Source organism: Hemiscyllium ocellatum, chromosome 39, assembly GCF_020745735.1.
Source record: "Hemiscyllium ocellatum isolate sHemOce1 chromosome 39, sHemOce1.pat.X.cur, whole genome shotgun sequence".
Lineage (NCBI taxonomy): Eukaryota > Metazoa > Chordata > Chondrichthyes > Orectolobiformes > Hemiscylliidae > Hemiscyllium > Hemiscyllium ocellatum.
The window spans coordinates 4,575,979-4,594,604 of record NC_083439.1 but is presented as its reverse complement, the minus strand read 5'-3'; the positions used below and the strand labels follow the sequence as shown (position 1 = coordinate 4,594,604).

The 18,626-nt window shown below is 38.6% G+C and overlaps 1 protein-coding gene across 1 annotated transcript in view; it reads right to left on the bottom strand.

The window, feature by feature from the left end:
* Positions 1-18,626, bottom strand: part of morf4l1 (mortality factor 4 like 1) — a 57,015-nt gene that overhangs the window by 35,038 nt on the left and 3,351 nt on the right. Inside the window, exons 2-3 of the mRNA XM_060853369.1 lie at positions 16,719-16,765; positions 10,472-10,539 (exon numbers count right to left, since the gene is read on the bottom strand). Coding sequence (XP_060709352.1) covers positions 10,472-10,539; positions 16,719-16,765 — 115 coding nt within the window. The remainder of the gene's footprint in view (positions 1-10,471; positions 10,540-16,718; positions 16,766-18,626) is intronic.

The following is an 18,626-nucleotide window of genomic DNA, read 5'->3' as shown; positions in this document are numbered from 1 at the left end:
CAGCAGTCTGATAGTCAGTGAAGCTCAAAGCCCCATCTTCACTGACTTTCTGAAACAGCAGGGGCGCGGGGAGAGGAGGAATCTACCCACCCGGAGCAATCCTATGCCACAAACCTAACAATCACTACATTGGATAGCATGAGCCTGATGGAATCTTCTGCACCCAACAAACTCCCACTATATCCAATGCCGCCAGAGACCCACCTCAAAATCCTTTGTATTCACTGTGCTGTCATTTGATGATATCAGCTGCAGATGTAAACACCAATGATACCTGACTTCCTTTAACATAACAGATTCCAAGGCAGAATGTTTGACTGACAGCCACTGCAGGTCAAGTCAAAATTTCATACAATTAATCAGGAAAAGTGAATCAATTCCATTCAGCTCACCCCTGCCTCTGGTATAGAAATATTCAAGTCACTTGTCTAAATTCGTCCTGGTCCTGTCCAATTCCAAGTAGAGTCTTATGTCTCACATTTTGTAATTGTAGGGCACTGATAGCTCAGCATCTTTCATCCCTCTGCCCAACACTTCATACACAGATTTTTACTAAAACACAGATAGAAAGTTGGATTAATTTGACAGAAAAAGCTGGCATAATGGTCAGAAAAATAAGAAGAAATCTGATAGGACTGATCAGTAAATTATGTAGGGATTGAATAAAATAAATCAAGAAAATTGCCAGCACATGCCTGAGTTTGTGATTACAGGTCACACATTTAAGATAATCAAAAGGACTAAAGAAGAAATCTGAAAATAAGCTCTCTGGGGTGGAAGAGGTTAACCCCAAGTTGCTGAAAGATTTGAAATCAAGACAGATTTCAATATAGTACAAACAGAAACTGCTTGCCGAAGCAGACCAGTCAACGAGAAAATAAATTTAAAGTGACGAAGAACAAAGTGAATTTACAGAGTTGTTGCAAGTTTCCTGGCAAAATGGTAGAAACAGATTAAATAGTAACTTTCAAAATGGAAACTGGGGAAAGATTTGCAGGATTATTGAGAAAAGTAAGTGAAGAGGGGTGTAGGAGGGGGTATGACTAATTGCATATGTAACTTTCTTTGGATTCTTGTTATCTAATTTCTGAAGGCTTCCCATTTTCCAGATGCCCCTTTACCTGCAAACATCTGCCCCCAATCCGCTTTTGAAAGTTCTGGCCTAATCCCATCAAAATTAGCCTTTCTCCAATTTAGAATTTCAACCTTTAGATCCGGTCTATCCTTTTCCATCACACCTCAGCCACCTGCCCTGCCCAATTTCCCAAGAGCAGGTCAAGTTTTGCACCTTCTCTAGTAGGTACATTCACATGTTGAATCGGATAGTTTTTTGTACACACAAATTCCTCTCCATCTAAACCCTTAACATTATGGTAGTCTCAGTCTATGCCTGAAAAGTTAAAATCCCCTACCATAACCACCCTATTATTCTTACAGACAACTGAGATCTCTACAAATTTGTTTCTCAATTTCCCATTGTCGGAACAACCTTGATTATCGGAACGAGATGGGCAGGTAGTATTTTGTTTGGATTACGGATTATGATCAGATCAGTTATCTGAACAAATGAAGGAAGCCATACTGGACGTAAAAAAACGACAAAAAAAGCACATTTCCAGTTTTTATTTTATTCAATCGACAAAACATATACTAACACTGGATATTGCTTAAAAATTCATAATATTTTCCAAATAAAATCACTTTTCGTGTAAATAAAATTCATTGAGGTGGAGGTTGGTTATTATTTTTTTCAAGAAAATATCCAGTCGCTGTTGTTTGAAGTGATTTTGTTTCTTGCTCCACTGCTCCAATCATAGCTTTATGTACACTTCAAATGAGATGTCTATTAAATGTACATTGTTAGCGTCAATTTATCAATCTTGGACGAATATATCTTTAGACATGACATTTATGCCTCACATCAGGTATAAGAGTCAAAATAATTATATCTAGCATGAAGTAACTTTTAACTGTAAATATTTAACCCTTAAAATTAGTTATGGCTAAGTAAATATGGATACTTTTGGCAATTTTGCTTGGTCATAATTTCCGACAATTAAAATACTGGAAATACCAAAATCACCATTTTCATCATTCAATATAAACTCTTCACTCATCCTGATTTCACTTCATTTGCCAGCTTTCAAACTGAAACAGATCATTCAAAATTCTGATAACACACTCACCATTTCAGACCAGGTGAAATCCTATCCATTCATTTGCAATCTTATTTGATTACTGAAATGCTATTCTGACCATCCTTCAACCACAGACCCTTCCGCACTCCATAAACATTAGACCACTTAAAATTCCATATGGTGATGCAGTCAACCCATCACCCTCCTTGCTGATGCACTCAGAATTCCCACTCACAACCAGTGTCCATAACACCTCTTTAATGTAACGTTTTTATGGAACCTTGAGATCTTGTTCGGATAATCCGAAATTCAAGATAATTCATGTTCAGATAACCGAGGTTGCTCTGTATTAGGGGGTCTATATTACAATCCCAATAAGGTGATCATCCCTTTCTTAGTTCTCAGTTCCACCCAAATAATTTCCCTGGACGTATTCCCAAGAACAGCAGCAATGCTATCCCTTATCAAAATGGCCACTCCCCCTCCTTTCTATCCTTCCTATAGCATTTGTATCCTTGGAACATTAAGCTGCCAGTCTGACCATTTGCGCCACATTTCTGTAATTGCTATGACACCCCACCACCACCCCCAACACCTCCCCCTTACTAACTTAAATCCTCCCAAGCAGTTCGAATAAATCTCCCTGCCAGTATATCAGGCCCCTTCCAATTCAGGTGCAATCTGTCCTTCTTGGACAGGTCACTTCTACCCCAGAAGAGATTCCAATGATCCAAAAATGCAAACCCTTCTCCCCTGTACCAGTTCCTCAGCCACACATTCATTGCTCTATCCTCCTATTCCTACCTTCACTAGCTTGTAGCATTGGGAGTAATCCAGATATTACTACCCTCGAGGACCCCCTTTTTAAAGTTTTGCCTAACTTTCTATATTGCCCCTTCAGAATCACATCCTCTTCCCTTCCTATGTCATTAGTTCCAATGTGTACAATGACCTCTTGCTGGCCCCTCTCTCCTTTGAAAACATTTTGCACCCTCACGGAGATATTCTCGATCCTGGCACCAAGGAAGCAACACATCATTCTGATTTTTCACTGCTAGCAGCAGGAATGTCTGTCTGCACCTCAGACTAGAGAAAGCCCCTGATCACAATCGATTGCTTGGAACCCGACGTACCCCTCCTTATATTAGAGCCAATCTCGATACCAGAAACCTGGCTGCTCATGCTACATTCCCGAGAGTCCATCACACCTACATGTTCCAAAGCAGCATACTTGTTTGAGATGGGAACAGCCACAGAAGACTCCTGCATTACCTACCTAGCCCTCCTACCTTTCCTGGAGCTAACCCATCTAGGTGACCGTATCTGTCGCTTTTCTCCCTTCCTATTACTGCCATCCATCACGACCCCTCACTCTTGTAAATTCCTCATTGCCTCTAACTGCCGCTCCAACCAATCATGCGACCTGATAGGATTCATGACCAAAGACTCTTACTGCAGACAATCATAAGTAACATGAAAACTCTCCCTAAACTCCCACATCCGACAGAAAGAGTATATCACTCTACTGAAGACCATCTTTGGGTCTGTTGATATGAAGGAGCAGAAAATAGCATTGTCTTTTTGCTCTAAAAAAGTGCTCCAGGCTAACTGAGTGATTAAATTTTAAAAATATAAACTGTAATAAAGAGACAGTTCTCAAAACACAATCAACAAAGAACCCACCTCTCACTACTGTAGACTTACAGCAAGGTTACATGTTAATAACTATGCACTTTTCTGTTCCTGTGCTGTGAGCTCACCCCACCTGTTCCTCCAAGGTCAGCTGTGAAATTTCGCTGTTTGTTAATTTTTCCTAGACACACTCCAATGTCCAGAGATGAATGAACTCAAATAGCAAAGGCAATAACTGTGCAGATTCACTGCTGTGTAAGTTAGCAGTGTAGGTTTGTTTCTCTCCCTCTCTAATCATGTGATCACTGGCTTTTGTCTGTCTTCTTCCTTTTAACAGTGCCGTTGTTTTGATCTTTTTTCACCAAAGTTCCAAAACAACACAACACTTTATAAAACAGCAATTGCTGCTCCTGGAATTCGAGGAAATCATCTTAAACACCTAAATTACCTCAAAAAAAAAGGAGCAGCTCTTACAGCCACCATTTTTCCCGTTCTCCATGTTGGATTACCCAAAAGGCCCGAGTGTGTTATAGAAGTTTAGATTAGATTAGACTTACAGTGTGGAAACAGGCCCTTCGGCCCAACAAGTCCACACCGACCCGCCAAAGCGCAACCCACCCCTACCCCTACATTTACCCCTTACCTAACACTACGGGCAATTTAGCATGGCCAATTCACCTGACCTGCACATCTTTGGACTGTGGGAGGAAACCGGAGCACCCGGAGGAAACCCACGCAGACACGGGGAGAACGTGCAAACTCCATACAGTCTGTATACAATAATATTTAACCTGACACTTACATCATCCTGACAAGTTGTCACGGCAAGGCATTTGCAGATAAATGAAATATGAATCTCTAAAATCAGAATCACATCACCCAAGGTGCACTGCAGACAAATTTGATCAAGACAGCCAAATCCCAGATATTGTCCATCATAAAGAGAAAGAGCCACTGAAATCGCAAACTTCACATTTCCACCATTAATATTATTGCAAATTTCAGTGTGTGGACTCATGAACTAGGAGCAGGAGAGCATTCAGTCCCTCAAGTCATCCGTCATTCAAGAAGATCATTGCAAAATAAATAAATGTTTGGGTACAAGGACAGTTGTACAAATTTCAGTATTTGAAGCCCAATAAGTTTTGGATTTTGTACTGTAGTTACAGGTTGAAATTATAATTCATGAAGTCGATACCTTTATATTTTGGAAGCTTCTGGCCACATCAAGTGCCATCTTGCAAACAAGCATTGATATGTAGTATCAGCTTGGCTCAGTTAGCAATGCTCGTACCCAAACAATAGGATTCAAGCCTATCCCAGGCTTAGAATGCATCTTCAAACCAACATTTCACGACACACACTGCAGACTTTCAGATTACATATAAAAGCCAGGTCCTGCTCCATGTGGGCATCCAAGGATACAATGACATAATTTGGCAAGGAATTATTCAGCTTGCCAGCCAACATTCATTTTTCAACACAAGTCATCAATAATAAGAACTGCTCAATCAGCAGCCGCATTTTGTGGGAACTTGCTTTATGTGATGCATGCAAATAGTTACTTTCAAACGTAATGTGCCAATTTGAACATTCTGAATGTCAAATTATGAAACCTGAATTAAAATATATTTTCTGTGCTCAACATTTCTTCCCAGCTTTTCACACAATCATCCAAACTCATTATGATAACCATGCAGATGGTCTTGCACATCTCCAAAGATGTGCTGGTTAGGTAGATTGGACATGCTAAATTGTCCATAGTGTTAGGGATGTGCAGGCTAGGTGGGTTAGCCATGGGAAATGTAGGGTAGGGGGATGCTCTTCAGAAGGTCAGTGTGCACCAGTTGGGTCAAATTGTCTGTTTCCACACTGCTGGGATTCTATAATGTCACTTTCTGCTTTTAAGGGCAAATAGCCAAAAGTGACAAGTTTCTTTTTAAAAAGCCTGCAAATGGTTACAATCTGGAAAGCACTGCCTGAAAGGAAGCTAGAAGCATTTTCCATAATAGCTTTCAATAGATAAATTGAAAAGATAAATTCTGGATGTGGGAGAACTTGAGAGTGTACGTAAAGAAATCAGGACACAATGGGAATAAAGGAATAGATCATTCAATTAGCTGGCACATGTATAATTAGTCAAATGGTCTCGTTCTGAGCTGTCTCATTCTAGCTCTCGCCATGCTCACCTTGAGAAATGGTGCAGGATGTTCCATTACATTAAATTGTGGTATGCAAATACAAGTAACTGCAGCGACAGCACTGATTTTAGTGGATCGTTAAAGACAGATTACCTAAAGTAAACTCACTGCTTTCTACCAGAGTGAATTGCAGTAGTGAATAAAACATTTCAATCTGATGGAAAAAATTAGATAAAGAACTCTATGGAAATGAAAAGCAGTACACGCAGAATAATTTATCAACATTAATAGTAATCTGACACCGCATTAGAAAGGAGTCAGTCTCAAGCCCATCCTCCCTCCTTAAATATACATACAAAAATCTTTAAAATTTCATATTAACATTATGAGACATCTCATTATAAAGCCAGTCAAATAGTACAAGTCCAGCATTAATATCAGTAAACACTATCATTAACAGTTTTCACACAAGCTCATTTGTCACATTGATTCAACTTCAACCCAAGCAAAATCTTGTTCCCTCCCTTCCCAAAGGTACCAGATCTCAGTGTCACAGATCCAGCAATCTTCTCAACCAAACAGCCATTCCTCATGTCAATTAACACATGTTGACAGGCTTTTGACGACGATGGATCTCACATGACCTGATCTTAATTCAGCTGGTGGCCTGCACATATGCCCTAGCCAATGACATGTGGGAAGCCTGTCTGACTGATTTTCCTTGCAAATTCAGGAAGTTAGGTTCAAAATTGTGCCAAACAGACAAGACTGAATAAACTTGGCATACAAAGGTCTGAATTGGGAACATTTGGCACATTTCCCCGACTTCAATGCAATGTTTACATTTGGAAGAAGAAATTTAAGAGATATTCTCCATTTTTATTTTAAATGGTTTGTGCTACAATTTTCCAACAAGTTCACACTTATCTCTCTTCACACGTTCATTTTCTTAGTAAACCTTGTTTTCAGGTTTATTGAGCTTCAGAAACCAAATAAAGTGAAAATAAGTCTGAAGCAGCATGGAAAACAATGACATTTCATTTTAGTCTTAAGTAAAATAATTCTAACTAGTCTTTACAATACCTGAAATCTTGAAGGTACCACACACCTAAGCTGTTTAAATAGGCGAAACAATAAAGAATTACATATTTGGTATTTTTTCTCATTACCCTAACCTATTCACCTAATAAAATACATTCTCAGGACTCAACTCTATTCCAACATACCAACATTTACATTTGTTACTGTTGAAGGAACTAGGGTCATGGGCACTATGACAAGGCATCAACTTTGTAATAAAGAGATAGAAACATCTTACAATTATTTTTGAGGGTACGTGCAAAATGAAAACATTGTTGTGAAATGGCTAATTGACTAAATGTTTCTAACAGCAATAACGTTTGCAGTTTATCTATGTGTCTCTTTTTTAAAAAATGCTTTAAAATATTCAGTTATGCACCACAATTTCTTTGCATGTCACTTCCATGAATGAAAAATACAGCTGTCATTTGCTGCTGTCACCATTTTTTAAAAATAAACTTACATATAGTACTTTTATTTTTGCAATCTATAAACTCCTTACTGAAAATGCACAATCATCTTGATACAAAGACCAAGTACCATTAAATCAGTTCCTTTCAGTAGCTTTCGTCTTAACAAAAGTGATTCTCTCTTTCTGGATGTGTGAAGACTTTGCAGGGCGAGGTCCAGACAGCTGCAACCCTTAAATATTTAGTGCACAAGCAACTTTTGCACATGAGCCTAAACAGCACGTGGGTCAACAGATGTCTCAGAGACTTTAATACCAAGTCAAGCATGTCCTTAGTCAAAGTCTAGCTGTGCACCTCCAATAGATATTTTGCACACAGTTGCAAACATGCAATAACCTAATTGTTTTCCACCTGCTGGAGAACCTCCAGGTTGCTACACAGCCATTTGGCTTAGAGAGAGAACGTTGATAAAGGACTCAAATGAAACCCTACTTCAGCACCACCCCACACACCAAAGCTCAACAAATCCCCAGACATCACTACCATCCAAAAACTTCAAATCAGAAAAAATTCCCTTCCAAGTGTCCTTGCAAAATTCTTTGGTCAAAAAGACAAATAGAATCCAAACCTCTTCTGAGAATAAACCAACCACATTCGTCATGCAAAAGCTATAAACTTGTACTTCACCCTTCCTCCTTTTTGCAAAGGAATACCTGGCCAGCATCTGAAGCCAGATCAACAGTGGGAGACAAAACCGTGCCAGATGAATATCTGACAGAGCTCATTTGTTTGAAGAGCTTTGTTTAAAAAAAAATCCTGCTATTTTCAGTCCTACAGTTCTGATGACAAATTCTGAATTTCTAAACAAAATGATAGCCTAAAACACTTGTACACCTCCCTAACACACCCAATCCCCCCAGAAAATACAAACTACATACCTTAGTGCTGCTCTGAGCATTTTGACTACAAACATTCAGCATCTGTTCAAATATTAAAATAACCAATGGCTGCTATCAGTGTAATTTTCATATTATAACCAACACTACTTACTTCAGGTGTGTGATTTGCACATGATTCAGCCAACATAACATGGGAGCAGACTGACAATATTTTTAAAACTCTGTGGTTGACTTGTAGAGATAAGTCGATTTTCACCTAGCAATGGCTAAGGAGGATCTTTTGAAATTGCTTAAATTAGCTTCTGACTGTTCCATTTCCTCTCAATGAATGTTTCAGCTCTCCAACAGTTGAACTTTCAACATGGTCATGGCTATGTTTTAGTCTGTTCAACGTTAATGGCAAAATGCAAATGGAATACTACAGTGAAATTTACATGGACATTTACTAAATTATTGACCAGAGAGATCAATGAAGCTTAGAAAATGTGATTAGTGTAAATCATTTTGCTTGTGATCAGTTTTTAGATACTAATAACTGACCAGATACTATCTGGGGTACAGCTGCTTAATTTGAAGAGCCGAATGTACTGAGAGAGATCCTGCCAAGTAAGCACCTGAAATGAACAGAGCAGATAAGAATCTATAATCTCCAAGTTTAAAAAAATACATTAATGCAACGGATAAAAGCTATTTTTTCTTGTCAAGTGACTCCTTGCGACTTGTGGATATTTCAAGAGGTGAGGGCTGCATACAGAACTCAAACAGATTCCATGACAACCCCATTGTAAGTGCAACAGGCAAGTGAAATCATGCACGCTGACTTGTTTTAATCTGATCAATGATAAAGGCTGTTGACAAATGGTCTGGCAAATTCACAGCATTCCTTCCCAAATTGCAAAAACATTACAATACAGAAGTGCCAGAGGTGCTAAGGAAATGCCAGTCATAACTGTGATTACAATCTTTTTTGGAGAGATGACCCCCACCCCACCAAAATTCCACTAAAGACAAATAGACACAGTATCCCTATCTTGCCACCTGATTTTACACTTCCTACCACATGTCTGTTTTCCCACTTCAAGGCAGAAGGTGCATAAAATTCCAGTTTGTGTTTATGTCACAATGCTATGAAATATCCTCCATCAAGTTTCAGGAACTCATCCTACAGTTCAACATCAACTTCCTTCAATCTATAACTGATTTTAAAACCAGCTTTTTTTCTTGCATTGGTAAATGTAGGCAATAGGGGTAGGCCATTCAAGCCTGATCTGCCATTCATTTTGATCGTGGCTAATCCTCAGCCATGAAAGTGTTCCAAGTATTAGTATCATGGGTTTCCTGATGCCGGGTCATTCATTCAGGTAAAACCCCTGAAAATAACTGACAGGCTGGCCACTGTGTCTGGATTGTCTTTTCTCAACACTCAAATTGTCAAAACTCCAGGGAGAGCAAAGAAAACACTTCAAAGACATTTAGGAACTTCCCTTGAAGCACAGCAGCATTGACAGAGAGGAAGAGTCTGCTACAAAATGCTCAGAATGCTGATAAAGTGTCCATCAAGCTACATTCTGAGTCAAACTCCAAAGACAATGATGAAAATGATGAAGCAGGGTGACAGCACAGAAAGAAATAAAAAGCAGCAAATCCTGCAATCTGAATTCCAATATCTCATGGGATGTCTCATCTGATATGACGAAGAGCTGTTGTTCAAAAATCAGTCTTCTTAAGTCACATTCAGAGCTACAGGAGAACCCTGAAACCCCATGTGGATGTCATCTTTAAATTGAGGGACATGAGCGACTTAGACTGAGGCTGCAGTATTTACAATTCAAGGTTAGAAAGAAATTTGGTGTTTGCACAATGTACCCTTAATATGATAAAACAAATTAAACCCCAAATTTTTGTCAAGTGGTGAGTAAAAATAGCTAGGGTTCTTCCTTCACATGGCCTCTAATTGCAATTGAAATACCATTACAGTGGTTTTCATTCATTGGAGTAATCTATCTAAACAGTTCCAATCATTTATGTCACTGAAGTTTGCCACAGAAGTAGCATTGATCATATTAACATCACAAAATTCTAGCCTCTCCTAAAGCATTTGGATATTACCCTTCCCAGTCAAGCAAATTCACAATTTTAGATGCAATCTGTCTCTCATATTTAATACTTACTTTTTATTCCAGCCACTATAATGTATGAAGTATTTCACTTGTTTGTCCTTTATAGCAACTTTTACGCACTGCAACAGAAAAAACAAATTAATGGAAGTTAACTAGATTAAGTTCAGCACTCATTAAATCACATTATACCCAAAAATTCCACAGATTTAATGTATCATACAAGAAATATTTTGCATTAATATTTCAATTGATGTTGAAGTCAAATGTACACACATTAATCAGCAACTAACATTGCAAGAAAAAGGGCCAAGAGTGAGAGATCATGTATGGAAATTATTTCCATTCTAAACAGGTTGGCAGTGTCCCTTATCTCTTCTTCCAAGCCTGCAATGACAGATCAAATACTCCCCAAACACACCCAAAGATATGGTGCTCTTTCCATTGATCTAGGAAAGACTGAATTTAACCATGATAGATGCTGGCCACAATTTCATATTCTGACATTAAAGTCACCAAACATTTCCACTGGGTGGCAGCCCTGGATAAATAAAATCAAAATGTGGAGTGAATTTTGTAGGGATAGATAATAATCTCCACATACAAAGTTGTACCCATAGATCCCAAGCCAGTATGTGTATATTAAACAGTACAAGCCGGATCAGAAATCACACTGATTTAGGATTCACAGAGAAACAGACTGAATCAAAATTGTTGGTAAAAATGCCAGAATACCATCGCATTTCACTTAATATCGTTAAAAAGAACTTGGCAGAAACTAAAACAATCAAATGTAATTCTCAAAATACCAGTAAAGCCCAGCATTCTCACATAATAAAATGGTTTGGATGCGCTCAGTAATGAAATTCAGTTACCATTATAGTACTGTCCTTAATTATCTTAAATGGAATACAATACTCATAAGGGAAAGGAACAGACAAGAAATCAGCTCCTATTTACTGACAATACCCCAAAGGATAAATAAACCAGGAAGACAGAATTTCAGCATCAGTTTGCGCTGGACAAACACTTAAAAGTGACAAGGGATTATTGCTAGCATTTGTCATCCTTAGAGGGAATGAAAAGAAAACCTTTGGGCCGTCCAGCTGCTAAATCTCTATCAATGACCAAAGACCACCAATGAAAAGCGAAGAGGCTGGGATGCTAACAGGGTTTATTCTTAAAAAGGGTGTTTAGAACTAATGAGAATTCCTCTTATCATGCCATTCCATTCCAAAAGGAGGTTACCCATTGATTTACCTTGACATCTGCTTAGGAAATGAAGTTTTTTGGAAAATCAAAGCTTAATTTGAAAAACCCTTTACTTTATGTTTATGCTGTGGATTAAGTTATCAAAACCCTCTTTGCCCAAGTTCTCTTTATGCAAATAAAACTTGAAGCAGCTAATAAAATGCATAACATCTGCTATGTAATGAGAGCAACTGGATAAACAATGACACTTTCCCAAAACTGTCACTCTGAAGTGTTATGACAATGAACAGTTACACTGGTCATCATGCATGCACAAGGTTCGGAAAAGACTCAGTCTTTGCAAATGTCTGGACCCAAGTTGGTATGTGTGGTAAAAGCACCGTGACTGCTCTCCAGGAACCTTGTCAAGCCATTCCTGCTTGCTGTTTACAAGACATACAAATACTTGTGAAAGAAAGGCTGGTGAGAGTCAGCACCTTCAACGATATAGAGAACTAAAAGTAGCTATTGGCAATTGAACACCTCAAGCCTGCACTCCCTTTCAATACAAACACAGCTAATCTCATCTCAATTCCACTTTCTTGCCATTCTCCACAACCCTTTAAGTGATTACGAATTAATAATCTATCTATCTCCTTAAATTTAATCAATGGCCCAGCATAAAGAGCATTGAGGTAGTGAATTCCACCAATTAACTTCCCTTTGAGAAGAGTAATTCCTCCTCATTTCTATTGTAAATCTGTTATCCCTTATCCTAAATCTATGGCTTCTTGTACCAGATTGCCCCACAAGGGAAACCATCTGCTCTACATCTACTGTGTCAATCCTTTTAATACCTTCTATACCTCAATCTGGTCTCCTCTCATCCTTCTAAAATCTAGACATTATTTAACTCAAACGCTCCATTCCTGGCCCTATCCTGGTAAATCATCTCTGAATGCCCTCCAGTCTAATAATATCTTTTCTACAACAGGGCAACCAGAAATGCACACACTACTCCAGAACAGCCCTTACCAACATCCTGTTGGAAACTTAACATTACATCTCAACTCCCAAACTCAATAGTCTGAGCAATAAAGGAAACTGTGCAAAATGCAAATTTCAAACGATAATGTACCTGAATCGCAGGGGATCTCTGTTCTACAACACCATCCAGGACCCTATCATTAATTATACAAGCCCTAACTTTTGTTTGTTTTACCAAAACGCAATACCTCACATTTATCCAAATTTATCTCCATCTGCCACTCCTCAGTCCACTGACCCAACTGATTAAGATCTCTGCAATCTTAAACATACTTCTTCACTGTCCACACTGCCACCTATTTTGGTGTCATCTGCAACTTACTAACCATGCCTTCTATGTTCTCATTCAAATCATTTATATAAATGACAAACAAAAGTGGACCCACAAGGGTCGGTGTTGGAACACCACTGGTCACAGGCCTCCAGTCGAATAAACAATTCCCCACCACTATCACCCTTTTTCTCATAATGTAACAGCAATGTTATATCCAATTGGCAAACGCACCTCATATCCCATGTGACCTAATTAGTCTACCATATGGAACCTTATTAAAGGCTTTACTAAAGTCCAAGTAAACAACATCTATCGTTCTACCCTCATCAAACTCAAAGTTTGAGAGATACAATTTCCCTCACACAAAACCATGTTGACTGTCCTTATTTATTCCTTACCTGTCCAAATGCATGTAATTCCAATCTTTCAGAATCACTGATCCACCAGTTTCATAAGCTAAAACCCTCATTTCTGGAATCAAACAAGTGAATCTCCTCTGAGCAGCCTCCAAAGCAAACACATCCACCTTCAAGTAAGGTGTCAATGATGAATGGTGTAAATTGGTTCCAGGCGTCAAAAGAGACAAGTGTACTACCAGGGATGACCAAACTGTTGCTCAAGGTCCATGAAATATCAGCCATGTTAGCAAACCTAACTCAAGTTTGAGTGATAAAGCCCTGACTACTCAGACAGACAAGACTTGTATTTTCAACCTGCAGATGATATATTGTTGGCAGCACAGAAGCTGAAAGAACCAAAATAACTCTTCCATCCTTGATAACAAACAGGTTAATGTGGGCACATGAAGAACACAGTACAGAACATAAATTGATAAGGAGAGATTTAATAATGCAAGTGTTGATAAACCAGAAATCACTGTCGCTAAAACAGAAAATTGTGGAAAAGCATTATTACAAATTATTTAGCACTTGAGATAAGAGAATACATCCTCATCAGAATCCCTTTTTGACTAGAAAAAGTCTTTAGCCCTTTAGTCGGTCTAACTAAGACAACATGGAGAAGAAAAGGATTGTGTTTTCATCATCTACGAACAGGTTTGTATTATGTGTTCTTGAGTAGATGATGCTTACCAGACCATAGTTATTGTACATCCCCAAATTAAATAACTTGTTAGAACTTTCCAAAGAAGAAATTTGAAAAAAAAATGAAAGATTGACAGACTTCTGTCAGACAAAAGTACTTAGGATTATGGAAACAAACCAATTGAGTCAAGATATATATCAGACAAACAGCCTGTTAAATGTGATTCTGCCCTGATGTTTACAAGTTAACTCAATACAGTGAGGTCTGCATTCATGCCTGGACTGGGTAGAAGAGGTAGTTTCCTTGCTGAGCAACACCCATGTATTGGTTGCATTTCTATAACAATATGGTTGTTATTCACTAATTCTGTTGCTATTTTTTTCCACAATTGGTATACAGAATGATAGAGTCATAGAGATGTACAGCACAGAAACAGATTCTTCAGTCCAACTCATCCATGCTGACACGATATCCTATGTTAATCGAGTCCCATGTGCCATGGTCCATATCCCTTTAAACTTTTCCTATTCAGATGCCTTTTAAATGTTGTAAATGAATCAGCTCCAACACTACTTTTGGCAACTCATTCCATACACAAACCACCCTCTGCATGAAAAGGTTGTCCCTTAGGTCTCTTTTATAAATTTCCCACCTCACCCTAAACCTGTATCCTCTAGTTTGGGACTCCACCAAACCAGGAAAAAGACCTTATCTACTTACCCTATCTATGCCCCTCGTGATTTTATAAACCTCTATAAAGTCACCCCTGTCGCCGATGCTCCAGGGAAAAGAGCCCTAGCCTACTCGGCCTTTCCCTATGGTTCATGCTCCAGCACTGGCAACATCCTTGTAAATCTTTTCTGAACCCCTTCATGTTTCACAATATCCTTCCTATAGCAGGGGAACCAGAATTGCACAGTGTTCCAATAGTGACCTAACCAATGACCTGTATAGCCACCAACATGACCTCCAATTCTCATACACAATACTCTGACCAATAAAGGAAAGCATACCAAACACCTTCTTCACTATCCTATCTACCTGTGACTCCATTTTCAAGGAACTATGAACCTTGACTCCAAGGTGCCTTTGTTCAGCAATGTTCCCCAGAACCTTACCATTAAGTGTATAACTCCTGCCCTGATTTGCCTTTCTGAAATGCAGCACTTCACATTTATCTAAATTAAACTCCATTTGCCACTCCTTGGCCTATTGGTCCACCTGATCAAGGCCCCGTTATACTCTGAGGTAACCTTCCTTTCTGTCCACTACGTCTCCAATTTTGGTGTCACCTGCAAACTTATTAACCAGACTTATGTTCACTTTCAAATCATTTATATAAGTGATGAAAAGCAGCGGACCCACTGATGTCTGTGGCGCACTGCTGGTCACAGGCCTCCAGTGTGAAAAGCAACCCTTCATCACCACCCTCGGAATTCTACCTTTCAGCCAGCTCTGTATCACTTTTTTCATTTCAAATGCAAAAAACCTGATGTTTATTTCCAGATTTGTTTCAGGCTTGCAATTTATATTCATTGTAGCCTTGTTTCCTTTCCAGTATCTAATGATTCTTTTATCATTCCAGAGGATTAAGGTTGGTTCTCACTTCTGTTCAGTTCCTTTGCATCAATTTCCTCTGAACTCATTGGAGGACATTAATTGTCAATTAATTTTTCAGATGCAGGCACACCATTCACCTCAAATCTCCTTCCAGCATAAATGAAGATTATCTTCTCCAAATGCAAATTCTTTATTGTCCCATAATTCAAATCTTCAAAGATTTAATTCCCTCGAGTCAGTAATTGCATCTCTTATTTGGTGTTTTTACCCTTAATTTCCTTCACCTGTGATATTTGGCCTCACTGCTGCTTCTGCACTAAAAAAATTCCCTTAACAGCAGAACATAACTTCAAAGGGCTTTTGTTTCAAAGGCTTTTTAATTTAAATTCTTATAAAGCCCAAATCTCACCAGCAAATTTAAATTCTTAAATCAAATGTGAACATGCTGTTCTAGCACCTTGCACTCTGTACAGGGTAGGAGAACAAAACTTGCCTGATTAGCATCCCTCTCTTACCTCAAGGTTATTGCTCCACCTCAAATGATAACCGTTCTCATCTGTCTCTCTTTTTAAATAGTTCAGAGAAGCTCTGTAACAATATGATCATTCATCCTGAATTGCAAATACACTGTTCTCCTTATTCATTTGAAATCAAGATTTGTGTAGGGGTCTAAAACTAGGATACAAAAATCAGAATTCTTTTGTCCTCATGCAACTCAAGCCTAGAAACAACTAACTAGTACTTCTAGTTTGCCTTAAAAAAATTTGGAATACTCTTAAGTGACAAAGAAATCTAAGTTTTTCAATAAAAATAGCTCCACAGGCAGTACAACGTTAGAAGAAGTTGTACATGCTGCCCAACAGATAAAATTGTAAATGTAAGCAGGCTAGATTCAGTTCTGATGAATCCATAATTGAAACATTACTTATCTCTCACCTCAATACAATAAATCTGCTGTGTATTTTCAGCAATTTTCTGATTTTAAATTCTCTATAACACAGCATATTGATCAGACACTATTACATTTCAAATTGTTTTTTACAGCTTTTTCATTGAACAGAAGAGATAGATGTTTTTGTGACCAAGAGAACAGACTAAAGGTAATTTGGTCATTAAAATAAAATAAAATTCCATTCAACTAAGCAGAAAAACCCTTCAGAATAAGAGAGCTTCTGGATCACGTACCTTTGCCTCATAAAGCAATGGCCCGTGGAAACACAAGACACGTTCACCTGGTAAAATAAAGAAAAGTGAGTCATACAGCACTGTTAACATTCAATCTCAAGCGCAATTACATTGAAATGTTCAAAATTATTTTATCCCAATCTTTTCGGAAAAATACACTTTGGACTCCAATTTATTTAAATGAAGCAGAAATTACAATGTTATAAGACTTTTCCACCTTTCTTCTGTCCCAAAAAAAGTGTGCCATTTGGACTTGAATCATTAGTTCTCTTTCCCTCTCCAAAGATGCTGCCAGACTTACTGAGTTTCTCTAACGCCTCATCTTTAATTGATTGCAATGAAAATCATGCAAATAACTTTGCCTGTGCTATATTATTAATACTCAATCAGTGCAAACTTGAATTGTTTTACAAAAACACCCAGTCAGTTGCTGGTAATTGATCATATTCTATTATCATTGGGGGGGGGGGGCAACAAAGAGTGGGGAGAGCACCTGTACACTGCACCAGCCGAAAACTTTAAACAGCGCCCCCTAGTTCTAGGCTGCCCCTCAAGAGGGAGCACCCTCCTTGCAGTCCAACAAGCACCCTCAATCTAATTTTTCAATAAGATCAACCCTCCATTCACTCCAATGTTTATACAAGCAATCTGCTCAATCTTTCCTCAGGACAACCCGGCATCCCAGGATTCAGAGTCTAATGAGTCTTCACTCACTTGTTTGCTATGCAAACATAGTCAACGCACTCAAGTACCAACAAACAAAGTCAAACTGAGGTGGGGAGGGAGTGTAGCTTTACAAAGTGAAACTTAGTATGGAAAATCAAACCAGAATGTTTGATTCATTTCAATTGAGAACTGAATCATTACAAAGAGAAAACTAAATAGCACTTTGTATGATCTCAGGATGCTTCAAAATGATTTACAGAAAATGAAGAACTTTATGCAGTGCTGTCATTATTGTAATGCCAGAGATGCTGCAATCAAGTTGTATAGATTTAGGTTCCACAAACAATGATTAACTGCCAGATCATCTGATTTATTTTTAAAGTGCTGCTGGTTCAGGGATATATATTGATCAGGAAATGACATTCTAGAGAGTTCAAGAAGCAGCAGTTATAAACTGATTCAGAGATTCAAAATGCTGGACCAGTGGTCACTCAAAAAGCACCATAACAGGCTCAGCAACATAGGCGCCACCAATGCACACCACAAGTTGCAAACGCCTTCCAGCTAATGGGCTGCACAGCCAGGAGGACCAGCAGTGAGGGAGAAAGATAGATGAGAGGAGGACTTAGAAGAAAAAGGGCTGGAGGAAAGATTAATTTGATTCAGCACACCAAATATTTCAGTTCAAAACTAAACGATTGCCTTTCCCTCGCACACAAATACACAGTGATCATTTCTTTCAAGTAATGTAAACTATTGTCCATTCATCCATATATCTATCTAAGCTCCCCATCTGTAAGTAATCTTTGAGTGTTCACGCTGGCTCACAGAGCTCATATCCAGGTAAGAATGTTATAGCTGCACTCAGCTGCCATTTTAAAATGAGATGTTAAACCAGGATCCCATCTGTGCTGTCAAGTTATTATTTTAAAAGAGGAATTCTCTGTGTCCTCAAATCAATACCACTAATGGTTATTCATGTGTTTGCGGGTTGTTGCTGCACATAAATATGAATCTGAATGGTTAGAGGAAGCAGCCAAGCAGCCCACCATATCTCTGCTGGCCCCCTGCACAAATAACAACAGAGCCAGATGTTTCCATACCCTTTCCTCACAGTATTGCAAATATCTTCTCTTCAGGAACAACCATAGGAACAGGAGTTTGTCATTTGGCCCTTCAGGCCTACTTAAGTAGTTGATAGTGAAACAGTAACGTGACTGAGCTAGCAATCTAGAACCTTAG